The sequence below is a fragment of the Coregonus clupeaformis genome, chromosome 17 (genome assembly GCF_020615455.1).
Source record: "Coregonus clupeaformis isolate EN_2021a chromosome 17, ASM2061545v1, whole genome shotgun sequence".
NCBI lineage: Eukaryota > Metazoa > Chordata > Actinopteri > Salmoniformes > Salmonidae > Coregonus > Coregonus clupeaformis.
In genome coordinates this window covers 7,019,925-7,046,791 of record NC_059208.1, presented here as the reverse complement: position 1 = coordinate 7,046,791, position 26,867 = coordinate 7,019,925, and the positions used below count along the sequence as shown (strand labels likewise).

Below are 26,867 nucleotides of genomic sequence, written 5' to 3'. Positions count from 1 at the left end.
TGGACTGCTAAAGGCGTCCGCATGCTTCCCCGCCCAAACAGTTCGGAAGAGTCCGTGCATATATTAAACGTGTTTTTTGTTCGTTTTGGACGTTGGTAGCCGAAGTCGACACCCCTTCGTCGGTGATTGGTCAACAGTATGGGTTCTTCAATAAAGTCTGTTGTCATTCAACGAGAGACTAATTGTTTTTCATTGATAAATACTGCACCAAGCACAAAGATCTCTACAAAAATGTCAAAATTAATGACCGATTTCTTTAATTATCTTTGATTAATTCTGACTATTTTGAGGAAGAGTATATTGACTACGGCGTCTCAAAATTAACACACTTCAAGCGAAGGTATTTTAAGGAAGTAAGCAAGCACACGTTCGGTTCGCCTAGCCACACCAGCCGAACTGAAGCATGCCGACGCCTTAACTGTGATGCAAGCCACTGGAATTCCTGTGTGAAGGAATTTAAGGGTGGAGACCAATTGGCCTTTCCTCTCTCACAAACACACACGCCGGACAATACAGACCCTGAATTGTAAAAGTTCTGAATCAAACTACTTCAGATGAAACAAAAGGGTAAAAGAGGAAGGGATGGGTGGAAGGAGGGAGGGAGGGAGGGCGGAAAAACAACAGAGCGAGTGTGTGACCAACATGTGACCTTCCTCTCTCACTCTCCCTCTCTCTCTTTCTCGTACAGAGCTCTTTCAGTCAGTCAGTCAGTCAGTCTCCACACACCGACAGAGAGCGGTAGAGAAAGAGAGAGGTTGAGAAAGAGAGAGCCGCTGTCACATACCATGATCCTTAGCAGCGGGGGCACAAGACCAAGACCAGTGGGAGTGTCAGTGGGATTAGACCCACGTTGGGAGAGGGGTACAAAATAAACTTTCAGAGAGGGCAAGGAGGAGATTTTAAAAAGAGAGAGAGGGGGAGAGAGGGGTGGAGGGAAGAGAGGAGGGGGGTAGACTTTCCCATTCCCACAGAGGGCTGACATGGAGAGGAAGTGTCACTTCCAGGGAAAGTGAAAGGCCTGCCTGGCTGGCTGACACTGACAACACAAAGAGAGACCACTACCCTCCCCCTCTACACATCCCCAACACACCCCAGACACACTGACAGACAGACACACCTACAGTGTTGTATGTAGGTCTGGGTTTCATGGGGCTAAAACAGAATTCTACAAATAACTATCAGAATATTACCTATTTCTGAGAATACTGCTTCCTATGTCATAACTTTGTGCCTTATAAATTAGAATACAATATCCATATAACCCAGGGGACTTCAACCCATGCTCCTACAGTACTGACCCCTGACCCCTGTAGGTCTCTTCCTGGTCAGCCCTGCCTGGAGTCCACCGACCTGAGGCCAAGCCGAGGCCGAGAAGGAGTCCCCAGACCACCTCAACTCACCTTACCTCGTGGTCGTCTTGGGTTTAGAAATACGTATCAACATTGTTATTTGTTCACTAATTTTCCCTTTACCTAATATTTGGTTTTGGTTGAAGATCTGATAAGATTCAGTGTAAAGAAAATATGCAAAAACAGAGAATCAGCACTGTAGTTATAAGCAATGCTTGACTCATTTTGTGTGCTGGTACGGTTTATATTTAGGTGCAGGAGCTCCACAATACTTTTGAGATAATATTTTTAAGAGGTGCAGGAGCTCAAGCAGTAGAACATTTGAGGTGCTGGTACTCAGCTGCAGAGTGAAATTGCATATTTTAGTTTTGTTGATGAGCACCATCTAAGGGCATTGGTGGTACTGTAGTTCTATAGCCCTGAGGAATGCAGTTCAGAAAATCAGCCGATCAAATTCACTTTATATACAAAAGTATGTGAACACCCCTTCAAATTAGTGGATTCGGCTATTTCAGCCACACCCGTTGCTGACAGGTATATAAAATTGAGCACACAGCCATTCATTCTCCATAGACAAACATTGGCAGTAGAATGGCCTTACTGAAGAGCTCACTGACTTTCAATGTGGTACAGTCATAGGATGCCACCTTTCCAACCAGTCAGTTCGTCACATTTCTGCCCTGCTAGAGCTGCCCCGGTCAACTGTAAGTGCTGTTATTGTGAAGTGGAAAAGTCTAGGAGCAACAACGGCTCAGCCGCGAAGGCCACACAAGCTCACTGAACGGGTCCGCCGAGTGCTGAAGCGTGTAAAAATCGTCTGTCCTCGGTTGCAACACCCACTACCGAGTTCCAAACTGCCTTTGGAAGCAACGTCGGCACAAGAACTGTTCGTTGGGAGCTTCATGAAATGGGTTTCCATGGCCGAGCAACCGCACACAAGCCTAAGATCACCATGTACAATGCCAAGTGTCGGCTGGAGTGGTGTAAAGCTCGCCGCCATTGGACTCTGGAGAAGTGAAAATGCGTTCTCTGGAGTGATTAATCTCGCTTCACCATCTGGCAGTCCGACGGACTAATCTGGGTTTGGCGGATGCCAGGAGAACGCTCCCTGCCCGAATGCATAGTGTCAACTGTTTAGTTTGGTGGAGGAGGAATAATGGCCTGGGGCTGTTTTTCATGGTTCGGGCTAGGCCCCTTAGTTCCAGTAAAGGGAAATCTTAACGCTACAGCATACAATGATGTGCTTACAACTTTGTGGCAACAGTTTGGGGAAGGTCCTTTCCTGTTTCAGCATGACAATGCCCCTGTGCACAAAGCGAGGTCCATACAGAAATGGTTTGTCGAGATCGGTGTGGAAGAACTTGACTGGCCTGAACAGAGCCCTGACCTCCACCCCATTGAACACATTTGGGATAAATTGGAACGCCGACTGTGAGCCAGGCCTAATCGCCCAACATCAATGCCCGACGTCACTAATGCTCGTGGCTGAATGAAAGCAAGTCGCCGCAGCAATGTTCCAACATCTAGTGGAAAGCCTTACATTTTAGTCATTTAGCAGACGCTCTTATCCAGAGCGACTTACAGTTAGTGAGTGCATACATTTTTTTTTTCTTCATACTGGTCCCCCGTGGGAAACGAACCCACAACCCTGGCGTTGCAAACGCCATGCTCTACCAACTGAGCTACACGGGACTCAGATGAGAGATCCACCTCACCAAAGCGCTGCAAAGGCTCATACCCTTTTCCTAAGCCGGAAGCAAGTAGACACATTTATTTTTAAACTATTTTTTATGATATTGAAATTAGGCTGTTATATTTGGAAGTTAAAAAATGTAAAACGACTTCCCAGAAGAGTGGTGGCTGTTATAGCAGCAAAGGAGGGACCAACTCCATTTTAATGTCCATGATTTGGGAATGAGATGTTCGACAAGCAGGTGTCCATATACTTTTGGTAATGTAGTGTAATCAGAGATGTTCATTTGAAGTTGAGTAACTTGGATTAGCCGAGAGGTCATTAGTGGGAAACACTAAGAATAACGTGTTCACCAGAAAGGGGAGTGTGTGGGTTTGTGTGCGTCCATGCCTACACTGGAACAGCATAAGCTGACGCATTTCAAACAGAAAAAGGAAATGTTATTAAAAGAATTCAAGTGAACTGAACAGAATAAGTGCAGTATGGGGAACAACACAGTATGTGGAGCTCAACAGTAAGAAATAGTGTGTGTGTGTGCACAGTTCAGTTAGCAACCTGGCTGAAAACAAACGAGGAACCAGCTCAACTCGTCCAGCTGGTTTCAACCTCGCTGCTAGTCTACCTGTCTGCCTAGTTTTCCCCTTTCTTATGCTGGTTGTTCTTGTTGTTCTTCTACCAGGGCTTGACTACCGTCAGTCAGTTAGGCTTGTGATTTCCCACAGGAATATGCAGCAGACCAAAACAGACTGGTTGTCAGCACCTGGCTCAAACAGACCTGTGTGGATGTACAGAGGCTGAGGAGGTGTTGCCTTGCTAAAGTTAAATAATGTCCATCATGTTATTGTGAAACCAAACGGAAATGTCCACAGTGTGAACAATTACGTTTTTCAAAGTCACATTTTAAAAGGCAGTGGACCTAAGCTATCCTAAAGCTACCTACTTGACATAACATAATGATAAAACTATCAATGTGGTCTGTTCTGGTTGGGCTAGCTGTTGGCATTGGTTAAGGCAACACTGGCTATATGATCTGGTTGAGGCTGCCAGTGTATCTGTACTGTTCTGGCTGAGGTGTTGTCTGCCTGCCTGGCTGGGTGTCTGTGTGTGTGGCTGCATGTCTGGCTGAAAGGCAGCATGGCTAATGTTGGCGGGACAAATCTGCACACTGTGTCATGTGCACTCCACGGGGGAAGGTAGGGGGAGGGGGGGGATGGCTGGCAGCGAGGAATCTGCTGGTCCAGACCTCCGCCAGATTAATGGCTCTCATAGCCAATCAAACACAGCCGATGGGGGAATCCCCAGGAAACAAATAACCTCCTTGGCCAATGGCTGAGCCCGGAAATAAATAAATACACTTATAAAGAAATAAATAAAAAAGAGGGAAACATCCTGAGGACATCCCCCACTGGCACTGACAAATCTCTCTCTCCCTCCTCGCTCTCTCACTCACTATTTAAGTAATTTGCTTGCACTTCCTCACTCCCCTCCCTCACGCTTTCTCTCACTTTCATTCTCTCATTAATGATCTCATTTTTCCACTTTCCATCCCTGCAGCCTTGTTCCCTGTCTAAACCTATAAACAACCACAAATACTGACTACTCCTGGACTGTTACGCTCTTTCACACAGAGAGAGTAGGGAAAGTTCAAAACCTGTTTCATTTAGCTTATCATTTCCAATCTGGGATTAGATAAACTGAGCACTTGCTAATTAAATAGGGGTGAAATAAAAAAGGTAAATATGTTTTCACCTGCTTCTCTAGACAGGTTAATTGTGGTTCAGTAAATGTGGACTTTTTGTCTCTTCTACTCCTTTGTTCCTCCCACAGCTCCACCAACCAGCCCTTTCCTCACCTCTCCGAAACCTGATTCACCCCTACTCCCTGTGGAGTGTGAAGGGAACACTCACGTCAGAATAGCTGTCAACCCAGGAGAGAGTGGGTGACGTGTGTGTGTGTTCCAGCTGATTACCATGTGAACAGTCAAGGTCAGGGGTATACAGAAGATCTCCCTATTTGGTAAAAGACCAAGTCCATATTATGGCAAGAACAGCTCAAATAAGCAAAGAGAAACAACAGTCCATCATTACTTTAAGACATGAAGGTCAGTCAACACGGAACATTTCAAGAACTTTTAAAGTTTCTTCAAGTGAAGTCGCAAAAACCATCAAGCGCTATGATGAAACTGGCTCTCATGAGGACCACCACAGGAATGGAAGACCCAGAGTTACCTCTGCTGTAGAGGATAAGTTAATTAGAGTTACCAGCCTCAGAAATTGCAGGCCAAATAAATGCTTCACAGAGTTCAAGTCACAGACATCTCAACATCAACTGATCAGAGGGGACTTTGTGAATCATGCCTCCATGATCAAATTGCTGCTAAGAAACCGCTACTAAAGGACACCAATAAGAAGAAGAGACCTGCTTGGGCCAAGAAACACGAGCAATGGACATTAGACCGGTGGAAATTTGTCCTTTGGTCTGGAGTCCAAATTTGAGATGTTTGGTTCCAACCGCCGTGTCTTTGTGAGTCGCGGTGTGGGTGAACGGATGAGGAGGTGTTATGGTGTGGGGGTGCTTTGCTGGTGACACTGTCTGTGATTTATTTAGAATTCAAGGTACACATAACCAGCATGGCTACCACAGCATTCTGCAGCAATACGCCATCCCATCTGGTTTGGGCTTAGTGGGACTATCTTTTATTTTTCAACAGGACAATGACCCAACACACCTCCAGGCTGTGTAAGGGATATTTTACCAAGAAGGAGAGCGATGGAGTGCTGCATCAGATGACCTGGCCTCCACAATCCCCCGACCTCAACCCAATTGAGATGGTTTGGGATGAGTCGGAGGGCAGAGTGAAAGAAAAGCAGCCAACAAGTGCTCAACATATGTGGGAACTCCTTCAAGACTGTTGAAAAAGCATTCCAGGTGAAGCTGGTTGAGAGTGTGCAAAGCTGTCATCAAGGCAAAGGGTTGCTATTTGAAGAATCACAAATATATTTTGATTTGTTTGTTTAACACTTTTATGGTTACTACATAAATTCATATGTTATTACATAGTTTTGATGTCTTCACTATTATTCTACAATGTAGAAAATAGTAAAAATAAAGAAACCTTGAATGAGTATGTGTCCAAACTTTTGACTGGTACTGTATATATACACGTGTGTGTTGAGTGACAGACAGGTAGTCTGTGTTGGAAGGGCTCACCGGTAAGCTAGAAGGCCGTCCCTGCATGCTGTCCTCTGCTCCACTCTTGTTGGAAGTCATGGGCTGGTTGGAGGGGGGAGCACTGGACTGGGAGCTGAATGAGTCCTGGGAGAGCTCCTGAAGAGAGAGGGAGGAAAGAAAAATAGACGAATGTGTGTAGACTGAGGAACCTACACTTTCTTTTTCCATATCAAAAGAAATCGTCCTGACGAGTAACCCTGCCTGTATACCTGAAGACTTGAGTTAGCTCCCCAAGCTAATGCCTAGGCCTTAGTTCAGCGGATAGGTGGTGTTTTACCTGTGGCGGAGGTGGAAACCGCTGGAAGGGCGACTGCTGCAGCGGTGGGGTCTGGGAGTAGGGTGAGGGCTGGCCCTGCTGAGACTGACCCTGCTGCTGTGGGGGTCCACCGTGGCCTGGAGAGGGATGGTGGCCCTGAGGGCCCGGGGAGGGCTGGTGGCCTGGGGGTGGCTGCTGCCCACCATGGCTGGGGGGTGGTTGGTGGCCTGGAGAGGGCTGGTGGCCTGGGGGTTGTTGATGGCCCGGGGGTGGCTGGGCCTGTGGAGCGGCTGCCCTATCTTGCTGCTGCTGGGGGGGTCCTTGCTGCTGCGAGGGGGGCTGCTGCTGTGGAGGCTGCTGCCCCTGCCCTGGGCCTGGGGGTCCTTGCTGCTGAGGGTAGCTGGGCTGGGGGCCCTGACCCTGGGGCCCGGGCTGGCCCTGCTGGGGCCCCGACTGCTGCTGGGGCGGTCCCTGGTTGTAGGGTGGCTGGGCCTGGGGTGGACCCCCCTGCGGAGGCCCTTGGCCCTGGGGGTAGGGGCCGGGGGCCCCAGGCTGGCCGTGTTGGGCTGAGGGCTGGCCCTGGGAGGGGTGGACCTGCTGGGGGTAGGGGGCCTGGGTTCCAGGGGTAGTCTGGGGCTGCTGAGGATAGGGGGCCTGCTGCTGGCCGTAGTAGCCCTGGCTCTGCTGACCGTAGCCCCCTGGACCCTGCTGCCCATAGCCGGCCATCTAGAAACAGGACAAACCGCAATGTTGTCACAGATTTAGTCGCTTTACTATCTACATCAGAGTGTCACAAACTCACAGTCCACGGGCCAAAATGCGGTCCGAGGACCAATTTAATGCAGACCAATGAAGAAAATGTGTGCCCAAGCAAAAAGAAGTTGAACCTCTGGTCTACATAAGGTCACGGTTATTTTAGTCCTATTGAGACCAAGGTCTCTTTTACAAGGAAGCCCTGCATACACATCATTTACAAAATACAATATAATATGAAATACACAAACATGACAAATAGATACATGAAAAACAAGCACATTAAGCGGTTAACAAAAAGCGGTTAACATAAAACGTAATATACAGTGGGGAAAAAAAGTATTTAGTCAGCCACCAATTGTGCAAGTTCTCCCACTTAAAAATATGAGAGAGGCCTGTAATTTTCATCATAGGTACACGTCAACTATGACAGACAAAATGAGAAAACAATATCCAGAAAATCACATTGTAGGATTTTTTATGAATTTATTTGCAAATTATGGTGCAAAATAAGTATTTGGTCAATAACAAAAGTTTCTCAATACTTTGTTATATACCCTTTGTTGGCAATGACACAGGTCAAACGTTTTCTGTAAGTCTTCACAAGGTTTTCACACACTGTTGCTGGTATTTTGGCCCATTCCTCCATGCAGATCTCCTCTAGAGCAGTGATGTTTTGGGGCTGTCGCTGGGCAACACGGACTTTCAACTCCCTCCAAAGATGTTCTATGGGGTTGAGATCTGGAGACTGGCTAGGCCACTCCAGGACCTTGAAATGCTTCTTACGAAGCCACTCCTTCGTTGCCCGGGCGGTGTGTTTGGGATCATTGTCATGCTGAAAGACCCAGCCACGTTTCATCTTCAATGCCCTTGCTGATGGAAGGAGGTTTTCACTCAAAATCTCACGATGCATGGCCCCATTCATTCTTTCCCTTTACACGGATCAGTCGTCCTGGTCCCTTTGCAGAAAAACAGCCCCAAAGCATGATGTTTCCACCCCCATGCTTCACATTAGGTATGGTGTTCTTTGGATGCAACTCAGCATTCTTTGTCCTCCAAACACGATGAGTTGAGTTTTTACCAAAAAGTTATATTTTGGTTTCATCTGACCATATGACATTCTCCCAATCCTCTTCTGGATCATCCAAATGCACTCTAGCAAACTTCAGACGGGCCTGGACATGTACTGCCTTAAGCAGGGGGACACGTCTGCACTGCAGGATTTGAGTCCCTGGCGGCGTAGTGTGTTACTGATGGTAGGCTTTGTTACTTTGGTCCCAGCTCTCTGCAGGACATTCACTAGGTCCCCCCGTGTGGTTCTGGGATTTTTGCTCACCGTCCTTGTTATCATTTTGACCCCACGGGGTGAGAACTTGCGTGGAGCCCCAGATCGAGGGAGATTATCAGTGGTCTTGTATGTCTTCCATTTCCTAATAATTGCTCCCACAGTTGATTTCTTCAAACCAAGCTGCTTACCTATTGCAGATTCAGTCTTCCCAGCCTGATGCAGGTCTACAATTTTGTTTCTGGTGTCCTTTGACAGCTCTTTGGTCTTGGCCATAGTGGAGTTTGGAGTGTGACTGTTTGAGGTTGTGGACAGGTGTCTTTTATACTGATAACAAGTTCAAACAGGTGCCATTAATACAGGTAACGAGTGGAGGACAGAGGAGCCTCTTAAAGAAGAAGTTACAGGTCTGTGAGAGCCAGAAATCTTGCTTGTTTGTAGGTGACCAAATACTTATTTTCCACCATAATTTGCAAATAAATTCATTAAAAATCCTACAATGTGATTTTCTGGATTTTTTTCTTCTCAATTTGTCTGTCATATAATGAAAATTACAGGCCTCTCTCATCTTTTTAAGTGGGAGAACTTGCACAATTGGTGGTTGACTAAATACTTTTTTTCCCCACTGTATTTTTCTACATTAGGCTAGATTAAATCAAATTAAATAGAAATACTCTCTTTACTAGCCCTTTAAAACGTCAGTTGATGGTCTTGTGGCTTTTCTGTACATAAAAAGAAAATTGGCGTTGTACTCTTCTCAACTAACTCCAAAGAGTAGCTGACCTTGCCCTGCAAGTACGCTGAGGAAAGAAATGAAAACAAAAGCCGTGTGGTGTCTAGCAGGGCACTTACCCTCTCAACGATTCAAAGAAAATATGAGGAGTTGCAGAAAAGACCTGCATCAAATCCACTTGAAGTGGCTGTTGTCTGAGACAGGTAACAATGAGACAGGACTTGTCTCCTCTACAGGGTGCCTATAACACCCAACAGGCCGCCTATAACACCAAACAGGCTGCCTATAACACCCAACAGGCCGCCTATAACACCCAACAGGCCTATGTGTGTGTGTGTGTCTGTACCAAAACGAAATTACCCATTTAAGCTGTGACTGCATGGAAGTGTGATGAGCGAGAAAGAGAGAGCGGGAGCGAGAAGGATCGACAGAAGAGCGTTACCAACCTGTTGTCCGTATTGCATGCCACCCATGCCGGCGGAGGTGCGTCCCTGCATGCCCATAGGGTACCTCTGAGGCCCCGGTGGTCCATAGCCCTGGCCTGGGTAGGAGGCACCCTGTTGGGCCCCTGGAGGAGGAGGGCCCTGCCCCTGGCCTTGCTGCTGCTGGGAGTAGGGGTTGGCTCCACCATACCCCTGGCCTCGCATCTTCCCTACATGGTCCATAGGGCTGGGGGGCTGGAGAGAGAGGGGGAGGGCTTGTTAGGAACCAAACTTAAAAAGACATTCATACATTTATTTCCATCTTTAACATTGCAATCGCTGTACTCCTGAATAAAATAATTTGAACCAACTCAACTCATTAAAATGTGACCCTGTGAGGAATTGTATACAAGCTAAGCAGGGGAAAAAATTGTATGAGATGTCACTACGGAGTCCCATAACTAAGCCATGCCGCCGGTGGGAAAAGCGAAACCTATGAGGGTATAGCTAAAGAATGCTAACAAAACAGTCTGGACGGATTGGTTTCCCACAAAAAAAAAGGGAAAGACTTGGCCATGAATGAATGAGCCCAGTCTACTCCCTCCATCCCTTCGCCAGGAGCATTTGACTGCCTAGGAGATCAGAATGCCAGTGGGAAGATTAAGTTACGTTCTGACGTTGGGGAGTGTTAAGGTTCCTATGAAAATAAAGTTACGGTTCCTATGAAAATAACCTGGAGGAAAAGGAAGTATCCGTCTGTCTGTCTGCGGTGGCTGGAGGCGAGCCCACCCCTTCAGCTGGAGGGGAGAGAGACATCATCGGAGAGGAGAGGCCTGACCTTGCCTGCACCTGGGGTGGACTGGCTGGGGGCACATGGCTGGGGCAGCGTCTCACACACACACACTTCCTTTCTCACACACACACACACACGGTCACACACGTACAGTAACCTCAGTACCAAATACAGTAGCAGCAGTAACAAACACAGTAGCCACCAGTGTTTCCCCTACTACTGAGAGCTGAGGAGGGCTAGTTGGTATTGCTCCACTCTTATCTTTAACTCTGCATTGTTGGAAAAGTACATGTAAGTAAGCATTTCACTGTTAGTCTACAGAGAAGGTCTACAAAGCATGTGACAAATACAATTTGATTTGACTACAACACCTGTTGTTTTCTTATACATCTGAGCCAGTGTTCACCTTTGCTACCGGCAGCGACCACCAGCGTACAATCAGATAGGATGCTTTGAAGTACCAGGCAGCAGCACCTCGAGCCTCTTCGTCCCCAAGACAGGAGGGCAACACACAGACACAAAGGTACAGACAAAACGCCTTCTCACTGCTTCCCACGGTTATTCATCCATGTCTTGTTTTTCCCTCCCAAACCTCAGTGCCTGGTTATAGGAAGACAAGCACAATCTATTTATAGCCCAGACCAGAGAGCGGGAGAGGGCAGTGTGCCTGAAATGTAACAGGTCCCAGCTGTACGGCGTTTGAACCTGTGCCAGAGACCGGCTCCTCTCCGCTCTTCTCTTCCTGTTTTAATAACGCCGTTTTGGCACCGTATGAATGACACTCGCGGTATGGGGGAGGGAACCGGTCCCATGGGGGGAGCAAGGGGGAGGGGGAGAGGTTGTCAGCATAAGGAGATAATACATTCCACCCACTCCACATTTTACCTCCAGCCAGCCCAGCAACCCCCAGCGCAGGCCTCACTCTCTCTTCAGGGCTACCCCAGGTTCAAGGACAGAGTGTGTGTGTTACTATACTCCCTAGGGTCATAAAAGGACCTCACCACAGGGAGGTAGTCTCCTATGACCTCTCCTGCACTTTTAACCCTGTCTGTCTCTGAGTCTGAATGGATGTACATGGCATCCAGCCACACGATCTTCTAGCTATCCTCTGGCTAGAAAAGCTAAATACTGTCTGTTTGCAACCACTTTCAAGTTTGATGTATTAAAATGCTTTTATTCCTTCAATTAGGTTCAAAACAGAATCACCGCCATGATAGCTTGCCTATATTACAGAAAAATACAATTGGTTTTCCAAGCTAACAATAGCGGTGTTAATCTTCAGGACAGTGAGGTTATCACTTCAAGAGAAAAACTTCAAGTAGTTTGGATGGGTCTGTCTGCCACTAAACTAGGATGATCCATCCTGTCCAGTCATCTTCCCTCCCTCCAGCCACGTGTACCTACCTAACCCCTGTGTTGACATCTCCATGGCAACCACATATATCCACTGTGTGTTCACACAGTAAATAACCTCCTCTAACAGTACCTAAGCAGGTCTGTGTCCCAAATGGCACCCTATTCCCTATATAGTGCACTACTTTTAACTGGAGCCCAATTCCTTATTATATATATTCCAAAGGGCTCTGGTCAAAATGTGTGCACTTTATAGAGAATCGGGTGCCATTTAAGGCCTCTAACAGCTTTTTACCAGCCTTCCTTTTTTATGATCAATGACAAACACAGAGACATAAGAAAAACAAATATAAAACCAATACAATGGAGGCAGTCATTAGCTTACTAGCCTCACATGGGTGTCATCCAACCACAGTCAGGTGACTGACCATCCTCTATACTATTCTTCCATTGATCGGTTTACTACCAAGCCTTTCCTTATAATTGTTGAAGTTGTTCAAATGTCTGACACACACACACTGCCCTGTCTCCGAGTCCCTCTGGGATCCGCTTGAGGAGTGAGAGAGATGGAGCATGAGAGAGAGAGCGAGAGACTTGGCTTTTCATTCTCCTGGATAGAGGTCAAGGATTGTTATGGCATTCTGCTCCTTACCTCACATACTGAGTACCGTGGCACGGTGCTTCTATGAATGAAGAGTTGCTTTGACCAGAATTACACCAGACCAGGGCTGTCCGAATAAAAACAAATCTTGGTCGACCAAGAGTCGTCTGTTCATTCGGCCAATTGATTGGTCTAAATTTTTAAACGTGTATTTTTCCATTTACAGTATAGACACATCCTATGTGTTTTAGTCAAATCAACTATACTGAACAAAAATATAAAACGTAACAAGTAAAGTGTTAGTCCCATGTTTTATGTGCTGAAATAAAAGATCCCAAAATTGTTCCATATGCACAAAAACGTATTTCTCTCAAAATGTGTTATATCCCTGTTAGTGAGCATTTTATCCTTTGTCAAGATAATCCACCTGACAGGTGTGGCATACCAAGAAGCTAATTAAACAGCATGATCATTACACAGATGCACCTTGTGCTGGGGACAATAAAAGGCCACTAAAATGTGCAGTTTTGTCACACAACACAATGCCAGAGTCAAGTTGAGGGAGCAAGCAATTGGCATGCTGACTGCAGGAATGTCCACCACAGCTTTTACCAGAGAATTTAATGTTCATTTCTCTACAATAAGCCGGCTTCAACGTCAATTTAGAGAATTTGTTTAGGAAAAGCATTCCCTATTCCCTCAACCCTTGATCTCTTTACGTACATTTTAGTCATTTAGCAGACGCTCTTATCCAGAGCGACTTACAGTTAGTGAGTGCATACATTTTCATACTGGCCCCCCGTGGGAAACGAATCCACAATCCTGGCGTTGCAAGCGCCATGCTCTACCAACTGAGCTACAGGGGACAACTGAGCTATGTGACACGTTTGCGTCACCAATAGGTCCTGATCTATAGCATATCATAATTACATCAATAAATTGGTTATAACAAACTCAGAACACCGTAACACGTCATCTGCATCCATTATGCTGTCACGTGCGGGGGAATGTTTACTGGTTGCTCAGGAAGTAAAGGGGAAGTCAGATGTGTGGAATAAATTGAGACCAAAATGTTTGATTGCATTTCAAATCATGAATGACTCGTATGCTGTGTGATGAAATTAACTAATGAATGATTGATTGATATAGTAGCCTACATAAATATTGAAATATAGGCCTAAGTAAATTACGTTAAGGAATAAACAGGATGCGCTCTTAGCCCTACAGCTCGATGGTGGTTATCCAAGGCTGCTATACTAAGCCTACTAATGATAATGACATTACTTATTATAATGATGATCACAATAGTAATAATAACAATAAGGAGATCAAGAAAAAGGAGGGTTATCATTATTTCTGTAGATATACAGTGCCTTCGGAAAGTATTCAGATCCCTTGACTTTTTCCACATTTTGTTACGTTACAACCTTATTCTAAAATTGATTGTTTTTCCCCCCTATCAATCTACACATAATGACAAAGCAAAAACAGGTTGCTTTGTTGAAGCACCTTTGGCAGCGATTACAGCCTCGAGTCTTCTTGGGTATGACGCTACAAGCTTGGCACACCTGTATTTGGGGAGTTTCTCCTATTCTTCACTGCAGATCCTCTCAAGCTCTGTCAGGTTAGATGGGGAGCGTTGCTGCACAGCTATTTTCAGGTCTCTCCAGAGATGTTAGATCGGGTTAAATACGGGATCTGGTTGGCCCACTCAAGGACATTCAGAGACTTGTCCCGAAGCCACTCCTGCGTTGTCTTGACTGTGTGCTTAGGGTTGTTGTCCTGTTGGAAGGTGAACCTTCGCCCCAGTCTGAGGTCCTGAGCACTCTGGATCAGGTATTCATCAAGGATCTCTCTGTACTTTGCTCCGTTCATCTTTGCCTCCATCCTGACTATTTTCCCAGTCCCTGCCACTGAAAAACATTCCCACAGCATGATGCTGCCACCACCACGCTTCACCGTAGGGATGGTGCCAGGTTTCCTCCAGACGTCACGCTAGGCATTCAGGCCAAAGAGTTCAATCTTGGTTTCATCAGAGCAGAGAATATTGTTTCTCATGGTCTGAGAGTCTTTAGGTGCCTCTTGGCAAACTCCAAGCGGGCTGTCATGTGCATTTTACTGAGGAGTGGCTTCCGTCTAGCCAATATACCATAAAGGCCTGATTGGTGGAGTGCTGCAGAGATGGTTGTCCTTCTGGAAAGTTCTCCCATCTCCATAGAGGAACTCTGGAGCTCTGTCAGAGTGACCATCAGGTTCTTGGTCACCTCCCTGACCAAGGCCCTTCTCCCCCGATTGCTCAGTTTGGCCGGGCAGCCAGCTCTAGGAAGAGTCTTGGTGGTTCCAAACTTCTTCCATTTAGGAATGGAGGCCACTGTGTTCTTGGGGACCTTCAATGCTGCATACATTTTTTGGTACCCTTCCCAATATCTGTGTCTCGACACAATCCTGTTTCGGAGCTCTACGGTCAATTCCTTCGACCTCATGGCTTGGTTTTTGCTCTGACATGCACTGTCAACTGTGGGACCTTACAGTGGGGGAAAAAAGTATTTAGTCAGCCACCAATTGTGCAAGTTCTCCCACTTAAAAAGATGAGAGGCCTGTAATTTTCATCATAGGTACATGTCAACTATGACAGACAAATTGAGAGAAAAAAATTCCAGAAAATCACATTGTAGGATTTTTTATGAATTTATTTGCAAATTATGGTGGAAAATAAGTATTTGGTCACCTACAAACAAGCAAGATTTCTGGCTCTCACAGACCTGTAACTTCTTCTTTAAGATGCTCCTCTGTCCTCCACTCATTACCTGTATTAATGGCACCTGTTTGAACTTGTTATCAGTATAAATAAAAAGACACCTGTCCACAACCTCAAACAGTCACACTCCAAACTCCACTATGGCCAAGACCAAAGAGCTGTCAAAGGACACCAGAAACAAAATTGTAGACCTGCACCAGGCTGGGAAGACTGAATATGCAATAGGTAAGCATTTTGGTTTGAAGAAATCAACTGTGGGAGCAATTATTAGGAAATGGATGACATACAAGACCACTGATAATGTCCCTCGATCTGGGGCTCCACGCAAAATCTCACCCCGTGGGGTCAAAATGATCACAAGAACGGTGAGCAAAAATCCCAGAACCACACAGGGGGACCTAGTGAATGACCTGCAGAGAGCTGGGACCAAAGTAACAAAGCCTACCATCAGTAACACACTAAGCCGCCAGGGACTCAAATCCTGCAGTGCCAGACGTGTCCCCCTGCTTAAGCCAGTACATGTCCAGGCCCGTCTGAAGTTTGCTAGAGTGCATTTGGATGATCCAGAAGAGGATTGGGAGAATGTCATATGGTCAGATGAAACCAAAATAGAACTTTTTGGTAAAAACTCAACTCGTCGTGTTTGGAGGACAAAGAATGCTGAGTTGAATCCAAAGAACACCATACCTACTGTGAAGCATGGGGGTGGAAACATCATGCTTTGGGGCTGTTTTTCTGCAAAGGGACCAGGACGACTGATCCGTGTAAAGGAAAGAATGAATGGGGCCATGTATCGTGAGATTTTGAGTGAAAACCTCCTTCCATCAGCAAGGGCATTGAAGATGAAACGTGGCTGGGTCTTTCAGCATGACAATGATCCCAAACACACCGCCCGGGCAACGAAGGGAGTGGCTTCGTAAGAAGCATTTCAAGGTCCTGGAGTGGCCTAGCCAGTCTCCAGATCTCAACCCCATCGAAAATCTTTGGAGGGAGTTGAAAGTCTGTGTTGCCCAGCGACAGCCCCAAAACATCACTGCTCTAGAGGAGATCTGCATGGAGGAATGGGCCAAAATACCAGCAACAGTGTGTGAAAACCTTGTTAAGACTTACAGAAAACGTTTGACCTGTGTCATTGTCAACAAAGGGTATATAACAAAGTATTGAGAAACTTTTGTTATTGACCAAATACTTATTTTCCGCCATAATTTGCAAATAAATTCATTAAACATCCTACAATGTGATTTTCTGGATTTTTTTTCTGGATTCTTTTTCCTCATTTTGTCTGTCATAGTTGACGTGTACATATGATGAAAATTACAGGCCTCTCTCATCTTTTTAAGTGGGAGAACATGCACAATTGGTGGCTGACTAAATACTTTTTTCCCCCACTGTATATAGACAGGTGTGTGCCTTTCCAAATCATGTCCAATCAACTGAATTTGCCACAACTGTACTCCAATCAAGTTGTAGAAACATCTCAAGGATGATCAATTTAAACAGGATGCACCTGAGCTCAATTTTGAGTCTCATAGCAAAGGGTCTGAATACTTATGTAAATAAGGTATATCTGTTTTCTATATTTTAGAAATGTTTTCTAAAAGCCTGTTTTCGTTTTGTCATTATGGGGTATTGTGTGTAGATTGCTGAGGATATATATATATTTTAAATCCATTTTAAAATAAAGGCTGTAACGTAACAAAGTGTGGAAAAAGTCAAGGGGTTTGAATACTTTCGGAAGGCACTGTATATTAATGATTTATAAAGCCAAGCACATTTAACAGTCATGTGAAATCCATAGATGAGGGCCTAATGAATTTAATTCAATTGACTGATTTCCTTATATGAACTGTAACTCAGTAAAATCGTCGCATGTTGCGTTTATATTTTTGTTCAGTATAAGTTTGGGTTTCCTCTCTTTTCTTAGACATTAGCTGTTTTCTCATCTAACGCCACTGCTGCCTACGCCACATTGTTCTCAGTACCAATATGCTGGGTAACTTTGCTATTATGCACATGGCAACATGGTCTAGGAAAAGGTGCCAATTCAACAGCGCACTGATGTTTTAGAACCACTGACAGCAACCGCTATCCAACGCAGGAGAAAGCGTATTTTTCATAAAATAATATTATTTCTAGTGTTGCACCATTGTTCTTTGTAATATAACCATTTACAATTTCAGTAGCTGTCTTAGAGTGATGGACTGTGCCATCCCCACGGCCTCCACAATGGATCAGTCCACTCAGACAGGAGCCAATCAGACCGGTGTCTTGTACACCATGGAAAAACTTGTTTTTTTGGCTACTGCTCGACTAAAGAAATCTCGGTCGACCAACAGCAGCATATCGACCAAACAATCGACCAGTCGACTAAATGGGGCCAGCCCTACACCAGACACATCAAGGTTGGTATTTCAACACCTCTAAGTTCTTCTTCATGATGAATCTTACAATATCGTAAATAAATCCTACCATTTCTATCTGCTTACATTCCTAAAAAAGGAAGTGTGTATTCCACATGAGTTTGCAGAGGCATGTTTTTTTTCAGTGTAGCCTACATTCTGAGTTCATGCGGTGCACATGTGTTCAGTTCTAAGCTGACCGGTGAGAATGACAGTAAAAAGATTGCAGCTGAAGACATTCAGAGGTTTATGAGCCAACCAGAAGGTAAGAAGCCCGACACTCCCTCCCACCCTCCCACCCTCGCTCTCTCTCTACCCCACACTGTTCTCTCTCCTTCTGTCCAGTCATCTAATCAATCACTGGAGGAAACTCCTCCCTCCCTCCTCTGCCTTTTTTTCCTCCCTCTTTCCCTCCAAAATAAATAACTAAATGCAATTAGCACATGGCTAATCTGCATAGTGGAAAGCCAGAGCACTCTTGGCAAAAAAGGTTGAGCTGGGTATATTGTCTCCCAGCTGGGCCTGGGAGGGTGGTGGAAGGGTTGGGGAGGGACTGATGAAACTGGTGCACTCTCTCTGTGTGCGCTCTTTCTCTCTCTGTGTGTGTGTGTGTGTCGCGGTGGACTCAAACAGATGGGCTGGGGGCAGACGATAAACAAGTCCTGCTAATTTCATCCGCCACATGGCCTAGGATCTACAGACTATTGTTCTGTTGTAAAGCCCTCCACCCACGCACACTGGGGCTCAAGCACTCAGGGCCTCCCTTGGATGGGCTGTCACTGTCACTTAGGCCCTATGGACTTGCTGGTTGGTTTTGAGTATGTCAAACATGGACATTAAGCTATTTAGAACGGCTACTTCAAACCAACCCAAAGAAATAACTAGTAAACCTCCTGAATAGGCCTAATCCAGTGAGTGTTCACACATGCTAAGGAAAAAGACTACTCTTTGCTTTCCGACAAGGGTGTATGAAGGAGCAAGAACACCCATAAGAACACTTTCTATACCAGTATGTCTGTCTTCATCCCTGTTCCCCTGACTAACACAGGCCCATAGTAATAGCTGGTGAAACACTGTTCACAGACTAACACAACAGCTAAGAAACAATGGTCTATTAACAGTCAATTACCCGTTGGTTTTTAAAGTAAATATTATGTCTGGTGGGCCAAATAGTTATTTGTCTGAGCGGGTTTCTCTGCAACCATCCATACCTGTTAAAGAGCTAATGTAAACAAAACTAATGTAAACAAGTTAAACCCATGTCATGTTCTAAATTAGCAACTCTTTCTTTCCTTCCTTCCCACCATATCGTCCGGCCTGCCACTCTTACAACAGCACTGGTTAGGACTCTAAGCTGACCGCTAGAAGACTGGAATAAAAGGAGAAAAACACCTCACCTGCTTCCTCTCCTTCCGTCTGCGGAGCGAGATCGAGAGAGACTGATGCACTACACTACTACAACAGCATTACACACGCTCAGATGTTCCTCCAGCTGTTGGAAAACATTCTAAAGATTTACAGGACAAAAGGATTAAATACAGGAGCTCACACACACCATGGATTAAAAACGCTTCAATTTAACCCCATTGGAAGCTAACAGGATGAAACAAGGTTAACAGGCCTTTAGTTTTGAGCCTAAAACCTACATAAAAGATTAGGCTCTTATGAGCATCATTCCCTTCCCTGTGAGCTGATCTTGTCCAGAGGGGCCCAGTCATTTTCTCCTTCGGGCCGCTAGCTTTCACTTGGCACCTGCCCGGCGGGCCACAGGACAAATCACCTGAATGTTGAACTCTGCTTTTAGACTAGATAGGCTACTCTTCTTCAAATGTAAGAATTCCCCAATATTATCTGCAAAGTACTGTCTGGCCTAGGTTGGGAGGAGAACACAAAGCTGTAGCCTTCACACACCAAACACAATATCACAGATCAAATCCTCAGATTTTCTTCTATCTATTCAGCGACCAAAATGTATTCTCCCATTGGACAGAACAAATTGTATTTTTTCAGGCTTTTTCTTCTTCTATAGGCAGCATTATATCAGGTCAGAGATAAGAGAGTGAACAGGACCCTCCACCGCAGAACATTAACCTGTCAACCTCAAGCCAGACCCATCTTCTAGCCAGGTCACCATTCCTGTCCTGAAGAGAGGCTAGGGGTGCTGGTGGTTGGACTGAGGGAGAAATAAAACACTCCATAGGGTACAACCCTAGAATAATTCAGCTTTTTTGATTGGCCAACCATCAATGTCCTGCCTCTGCTTGAATTTCATTGGCCATGCTGTTTTCACCAAGCCAGAAGTTAAGACATTTGCAGCTAATAGGGAACTATTTTGGTTTAAGGGTAATGTCATGGTTAGGGTTAGTGGTTAAAATCAATAGGCTACGTGGCCTGTTAGGCTAGCCTGTATTTTAACCAGTAGAGTGGGCCTGTTTTATGCATCAGCCAAAGAGATAAGACAATCCCATGATGTCCCAGCCACAGGTCATGACGTCCTCAGGTGTTTATACCAGCCTAACCACAAGCCATGATGACCTCAGTGGCCTGGCCTGGATGACCCCTTACGATAATAATAAGTGTGTCACTCAGTCACTACACTACCATTTATGTGCCAGAAATACCCAGCTGAACAAAGCCAGCAGGGCCAAGCCAGGCAGGCAGGGAGGAACAGAGGGTGCTTAAGGATCTGTCTGGGTCACAAACCTAACCCACTAACACTCAGTCAGACAACACCTGACTGACTGATGTCATTCACCCTAGTCTCAACTGACTCAAGTACCGGTAGTTGGTCGCCGTTATGGGTAAGCACGCCTCTGAGGCGGAGTAGAACCGTTGGACTGGTGAATTTGCACATCCAGCAACAACAGTTAGCAATACACACACACACTTCTCTAAGCAACAGTTAGGCCTGAGGCATGCAAATTCTGGGGTCGTGGAGAGGTTGCATGGCGGGAGATATCAACGCTGCAGCCTGCCACACCTACACCTGGCCTACATGGTGGTGGAGCCTGAGACCCAAGGAGAAACAATACTAACAGGTTTCAGAGCAGTAGAACAAAATGAGAGTCAGTAACTGTACCACTTAACTTTAACTTCTGAAATATAATTTTGGTTTGCTCAAACCTCCCCAAAATACATTGCAAGGAGACTCTGCAACGTCTGCTTTCCCATCCCTCATGAAGCCAATGGCATTTTAGCACAGAGAGCTAGTCTGAGCAGAGCTGTGTATGAAAAGCTGTGAGGTACAGTAACAAATCTACCTACCCCCACAGAATCAACAGCTGAAACGCCATTCCCCCCTCAACAGCAACACATTTAAAGGTTAACCTGCTTCTCTATAAAACACACATGATACGTCACGTAAATTAAGTCTGCAGCCACGCTAGCATATTACTATGCTAATCTAGTGCATTTTAAAGATAAACCACCTAAATGTCAAAAGAAATGAATTACCCTTACATTCCAACCTGGACTAGAGCAACAGCCCAAGTTTGACATTTTGTCCAAAACATGGGGAGACGAGAGGAATTCGACTGAATTTTGAATGGGTTTGCCCCTTTTTTATTGTGTGTAGTCCTAAATAAATCATAGCAATTAAAACATTTAAAAAATGGGTAAAAGTGGGTTGATGAAGGCAGGTAAAGGTGGTGGACACAACGTGTGGAATGAGAGAATAATGACGGGGGAAAAGAGGAGTGAGAGAGGGACTGTCCTTCGTTTGTCACACCTCCTAGACTGTTGTCTCAGGGCGGAAAAAGACTACTGTCTGTGTTACTGAAGAGAAGAGACGGATGGCTGGTGGCACGTGGAGCACTGAGCCGGTCACAGAGAGAAGATCCTCCTGAGGCATCCGCCACGCGGGAACACACAGTCAGTCAAGCACACACACACACACACACACACACACACACAGCTGTCACAGGCAGCCAAAGATCATTCACAAAAACATCCCCCCTCCCCTGGGTATCACTCACACTCTTTCTCCCCCTCTCACACACAGGATCAGCCCGTCACACAGCGCACACACAAACGAGGCAGCGTGCTGTCCTGGCTGTTTGGCGTGTGGATAATCATTACTCTGCACTGCTGACATACAGAGAAGATAGAATCCTTGAGTGCACAGCCACAATACAATAGAGCACACCTCCTGTCCAGTCCACTGGCTACACAGCACATCTCACAGTCCCCACCACCTCACTGGCTACAGCAGTGTTTCTCAACTCTGGTCCTCTCAAGTACCACCAAACAGCACATCTTGGTTGCAGAGATTGACAACATTTCACCTTAAAATCAGTAAACATGCTCCTATCAATATTTACCTAGAAGGTTCCACAAACTGGTAAAGCCATCACCGTCAGTATGGGCAGGCTAGTTCTAGTGCAGGGAAACTGAGGCCAAAGCCAGTCAAACTGAGACTTCACCTGGACTTTGGTCCACCAGATCAAGGTCCCTCTGTCAAACTTCACTACCACAAACGGACACACGAACACAACCTTTCTCTAGCTGAATGTGTGGCCCACTACCATATGTCAATGTTGGTAGATTAAATTATTCCAGGGTTTTTGTTGTCACAAAATAAATGGACACAAACTTTATTGGACACCAACCAGATTTGATTTCAGCCTGATGCGTCTTGTTCTCTCACAGAAAAGGACTGGGTCTGTCTGTCTGGGGATGTAACAGTCAACCTTTAGGCTAGGTTTTACAACCAAAAGGACCAATTAGCCCACAGACATTAGGCTAGACATCTCTCATCTTTGCCTCAAAGGAAGTGAGCTCCTCCAACCGACCTTCATCAAGCAATTTGTTTCTCCATCAATCAATCAATTTGCCCTTTTAAAAGCAACATTTGTCACAAAGTGGTTTGCCGTAATCAGGACTAGACCCCAAAAGTGCAAGCAAAACTCTTTCTCCAGCCACTCCAAGCCCCACAGTCTCAGCACCAGTCCCCTAACAACCTGGGCATAGGGTAGGGAAATAGACAGTGATGACCTCTGTCCACAGATCTGTACAAATACATGAACTCGAAATACAGAAACTGAAACGCATTAAAAGTCAGTAGCATAGTGATATTGTAGCCTAGGCAGGCACAGCTTATTAATGAGAAGGCATCTAGAAGGCTGAGGATAGGTAAAGGCATTTATAGTCCGATGTAACAACTGTTAGAGCATGAGTATGTGAGCAGCACAATTCAAGAATAACATTACATGTCAATCACAGATTGGATTTTAACAACATAACAGGATTTAACACAAGCCTCTCAAGAGGAGATTGCCACTGGAAATTGCATAATTCTTCATTTCTTCGACTCTCCAGCAGCTCCACATGCAGAGCTGTGGCTGAATGCATCACAAATTGCAGTCCTGGGTTTTAAATTGTCCACTACACAGCCAGCATATAGGAGAATTAACAGGAGTCTGCAAACACCAGAGAGAAAGAATGAAAGTGTCTTTAAGACAGGTATTCCCAGTGGCATCATGCAAGTCTCTTGGGGAGAATAATAAAACAGAGAGGAAAAACAGTCCACAGACTGCAATCATAGTCAACTAATTCAGTGGTTCCCAACCAGGGGTACTAGGACCCCTGACGGTACTTGGCCTATCAACAGGGGGTACTTGAGAAGACTCATGAGAACATAGGCCTACTGGTAAAATGCACAATGGGGTACTTCAGGGGTACTCCGGGCAGAGCTAAATTCAATTGGTGGTACAGTAATCAAAAAAGGTTGGGAACCACTGAGCGAACCAATAACAACTTGTTTAAAATGCTTAAAAATATATCTATTATAACCTAACCTTGAATATCATGTGAACATTTAGGGCTAACACGTGCAAATGACATAATTGCCAAGAAACAGAAATCAACAAATTACATCTAAACTTCAATGGATAGAAATGACAAGTAGGCCTAGCTATTCAATACTTATGAGGTTAACTCTACACCTAGCCTACATGTGGTTGATAATATTCTAAAACCAGTAGTCTGTTGACATGGTTACACACTGTGTAGAATAAGGTGAAAGTAGTCATAGTAACTTGGCTGCCACCTTGGCTGCCACCTCTCAAAGAACACAACACATTCTGAAACTCACTGTAGAACCACATAGCACCAGTCAGATTCTCTCAAAGAGCACAACACATACTGAAACTCACTGTAGAACCACATAGCACCAGTCAGATTTTGTCAAAGAACTCAACACATTCTGAAACTCTACACTGTAGAACCACAGAACACCAGTCAGATTCTCCAGTCTCACCTCTTAGTGCTGATCCTAGATCAGCTAGGAACACTATTCTAGCATGGGGAAAACAGCCACACCTACTCCCTCTGATGTTCCAGAGTCAGCACTAGAGTTCTGCCACATCTCCAATCTGTCTGTGGAGCTGTACATGCATGTAGAAGTATGAACACAGTATTTTTGCATGTAGTCTACGGCTGAGATTTTACCTAGATTTACGCTAAACAAATACAACTGTAATGTATTATAATTTCAGTGGCAGACAATACAGTCATCATGCAAATTACTAGAGGGACTTACACAACATCATGTGTTCAATGAACCCATCCATAAAGTATATTTTACAGTGTTGTTTTATTTAGCATGCATGGACACACACATAAATGTAGGCTGCTGCATGCTGACCGCAATACAAATCAATATTTTGTTTGCATATCATTTAGGCTAGATTTCATGCAACATAACCCGTTAAACAGGCTAAAGTGCGTGAATAACATTAGTAATGTCATCTTGACACTGCCAGAGTGCATGAGCTGATGTGGATGATTTCTGCAGCGTTACATTAGATGCAATTATAAATGGCCAGGAGCAGGGGATGGGGAGCCAATCAGATCTCAGCTAGCATGTCAACCTAAGACCAACTGTCTCCTGGCTTTGACAGAAGGATTTTACCTCCATAATTCAAATCCCAAAGCAAAGTAATCTGCTCTTACTCAAATCACTGGCCGTTTTTACTTGCGGTACAACTCCGGAATACAGGGGCAAAATATAACGTCTCTCTGTCGTTAGCTACAATGTAAAAATCGGAAGAATGATCAGAAGATACAACGTAACAAGTCGCGGGAAGATTTTTGCAACTGAAGGATAGTTATTTGCTACATTTACAAACATGCACCACAGTCACTTTCAACGACAGACGTGTACTTGTTTTATATACAATCCGCTCTGCTTGCTTATAACAAATTGTCCCAATATAATCGAACGTCATCTGTGTCATTGACATCTTGCTATTTAAAATTGGTGTGAAAGCTTGCAACAAACTTAGGGTCTACATGAGTGGATATAGCACAAACATATATTTTTGCAGGGATTCGTTAGCGACATAGCTAGCTGGAGAAATAACTCATTTCGCTTTATACAGACGAAGCTGAAGCAGTACAAGTTTTGCAAAGAAAAAAAAATCGCCTTCAGCCTCCCAATTTCTCCTCAAACTCGTGTCCCCTTTGCCCCTTACCAGGCAAAATCTTCCCATCTTTACCAGCTCAGTGAGTTTGGTATTTTAGCACAGACATAGCTTGTTTTCTGTTTAAATGCTCTTATAGGAGGTGGTGTGGGGAGAAAACAGAGAGGCAGCCATTTTAGAGAGCTAGATACTGTTAGCTACATAGGCAATGGCTGGTCCACTGGAACCCTTCACTACCACACAGAGCTGTCTGCTGGCTGTAACTTGCTCAAAGTGCACTAGTACCGAGAGAAAGTTTACCTGGTTTCTGTTCAGAGGTTGTCCCGTGTTCCCTGGGCTCATAGGAGGCGGATGGTGGCTCCTTTGTTGCCAACCAGGATGGCCCCCACCATACTGACTGCTGGCCATATCTGCTGCTCCCTTGCTAGCCCCTTCCTGGTTACTATAGTCTCCTTGTGGGTAATTCTGGTAGCTCCTTGTAGGGCTAGGAGACGTTAGGAGCTGATTTAAAGTCGGGGTAGACGTGGGCTGTGTGTTTCCCATGTTATACCTCTGATTATTGTACGAGGCAGCCATAGCTGTAGTTCCGCCTGCTGGCTGTTGCTTCACTGGCTGCCCCCCAGCCGCCGGGGGCTGGTTATTACGCGGGGAATTCATGGCGTATCCTTGGCCCTGATAAGAAGTCCGGTTTGGGAAGGGGCTGTAGTTGTTCAAATGGTTGGGGAAGCCGTGGTCGTGTGAGTTGGGCGGGTATGGGTCCATCATGTTGCCTGGCTGCACTGCCGGCCCCGCTGCAGCTGCCATGCCAGGGCTTTGTTGTCCGCCATGTTGATGAAAAGGGCCCCGGCTGTAGTGCTGGTTGTAACCGTAAGGAGGTGGAGGGAATGAGCCCTGGTGGTGATGGCCCATCCCGGGGTGGTTATTCCCCTCCGGTCCCCCCGTATCATTCTGGTTGTTATTATTATTCACCCTGGACGAATTCCCGTTCCCGTTCTTCATGTCAGGCTCCCCTCCTCCCCCTACATTTCCAGCATCGGCCCCGTCCTGCAGATCCTTCTGGCCCGGAGATCCGTTGTCAGATCCAGGTTCCTTATTTTCATGTTGTTTCTCTCCCGGTACCGACTCCTCCAGTGGGTCCCGATCCGGCTTTTTAAGTTCGGATGGCGGGCTAGTGTTGAGAGTGGCGACGCTAGCGACCTGCGCGGCCATGATATCCCTCTCTGCCTCTCTCACAGCGAGTCACTCACAATCGAGCTCTCTGAATAGCATTTAACATAAATACAATTATTTATAACAATGTACCCGTGTCCCGGATCATTCCCCCTACCTCCGGACCGAATCCGGCATCCACTCCCGTCTCCGATTCGACTGGAAAGTTACTGGAAGAATATAAATACGGACCCAGGGAATTAAATTACCCAACAGAAAATGTGGGGAGGCTTCTGTTACAGAACGAGAGTATGAGCAAGAAACCAACCAAACCAGCACGAGGCTCCGCGAGACACAGCCATTTTACTGAAGCGTTCAGACGAACGCAAAACACGGAGCGGATTATACCAGTAGGTAGGAGGCGACTAGCCTACAACAAGCAGGGATGGATAAAGGATGTATTTTGTTTCAATTAATTTGAAGGGGTTATAGAACTAGAGACTCTAGCAGAACATGAGAAATAATGTGACTTATAAATGTAACATAATTCAAAACATTCAATATTTATTCTGTTTTGCGGACAACCACAGAATCTGTAAATCATTAGTTATTTTAATTGCAGGCTATAGATTTGTCTCAAAGCTTCATTCTGTGATTATTAATATAAGAAC

At 45.4% G+C, this 26,867-nt stretch overlaps 1 protein-coding gene across 1 annotated transcript in view; it reads right to left on the bottom strand.

The window, feature by feature from the left end:
* LOC121586530 (AT-rich interactive domain-containing protein 1A-like) overlaps window positions 1–26,567 on the bottom strand; it is a 51,542-nt gene extending 24,975 nt beyond the window's left edge. Inside the window, exons 1-4 of the mRNA XM_045226059.1 lie at window positions 25,348–26,567; window positions 9,747–9,977; window positions 6,551–7,255; window positions 6,253–6,369 (exon numbers count right to left, since the gene is read on the bottom strand). Coding sequence (XP_045081994.1) covers window positions 6,253–6,369; window positions 6,551–7,255; window positions 9,747–9,977; window positions 25,348–26,256 — 1,962 coding nt within the window. The 5' untranslated portion in view covers window positions 26,257–26,567. The remainder of the gene's footprint in view (window positions 1–6,252; window positions 6,370–6,550; window positions 7,256–9,746; window positions 9,978–25,347) is intronic.
* Window positions 26,568–26,867: the final 300 nt, after the last annotated feature.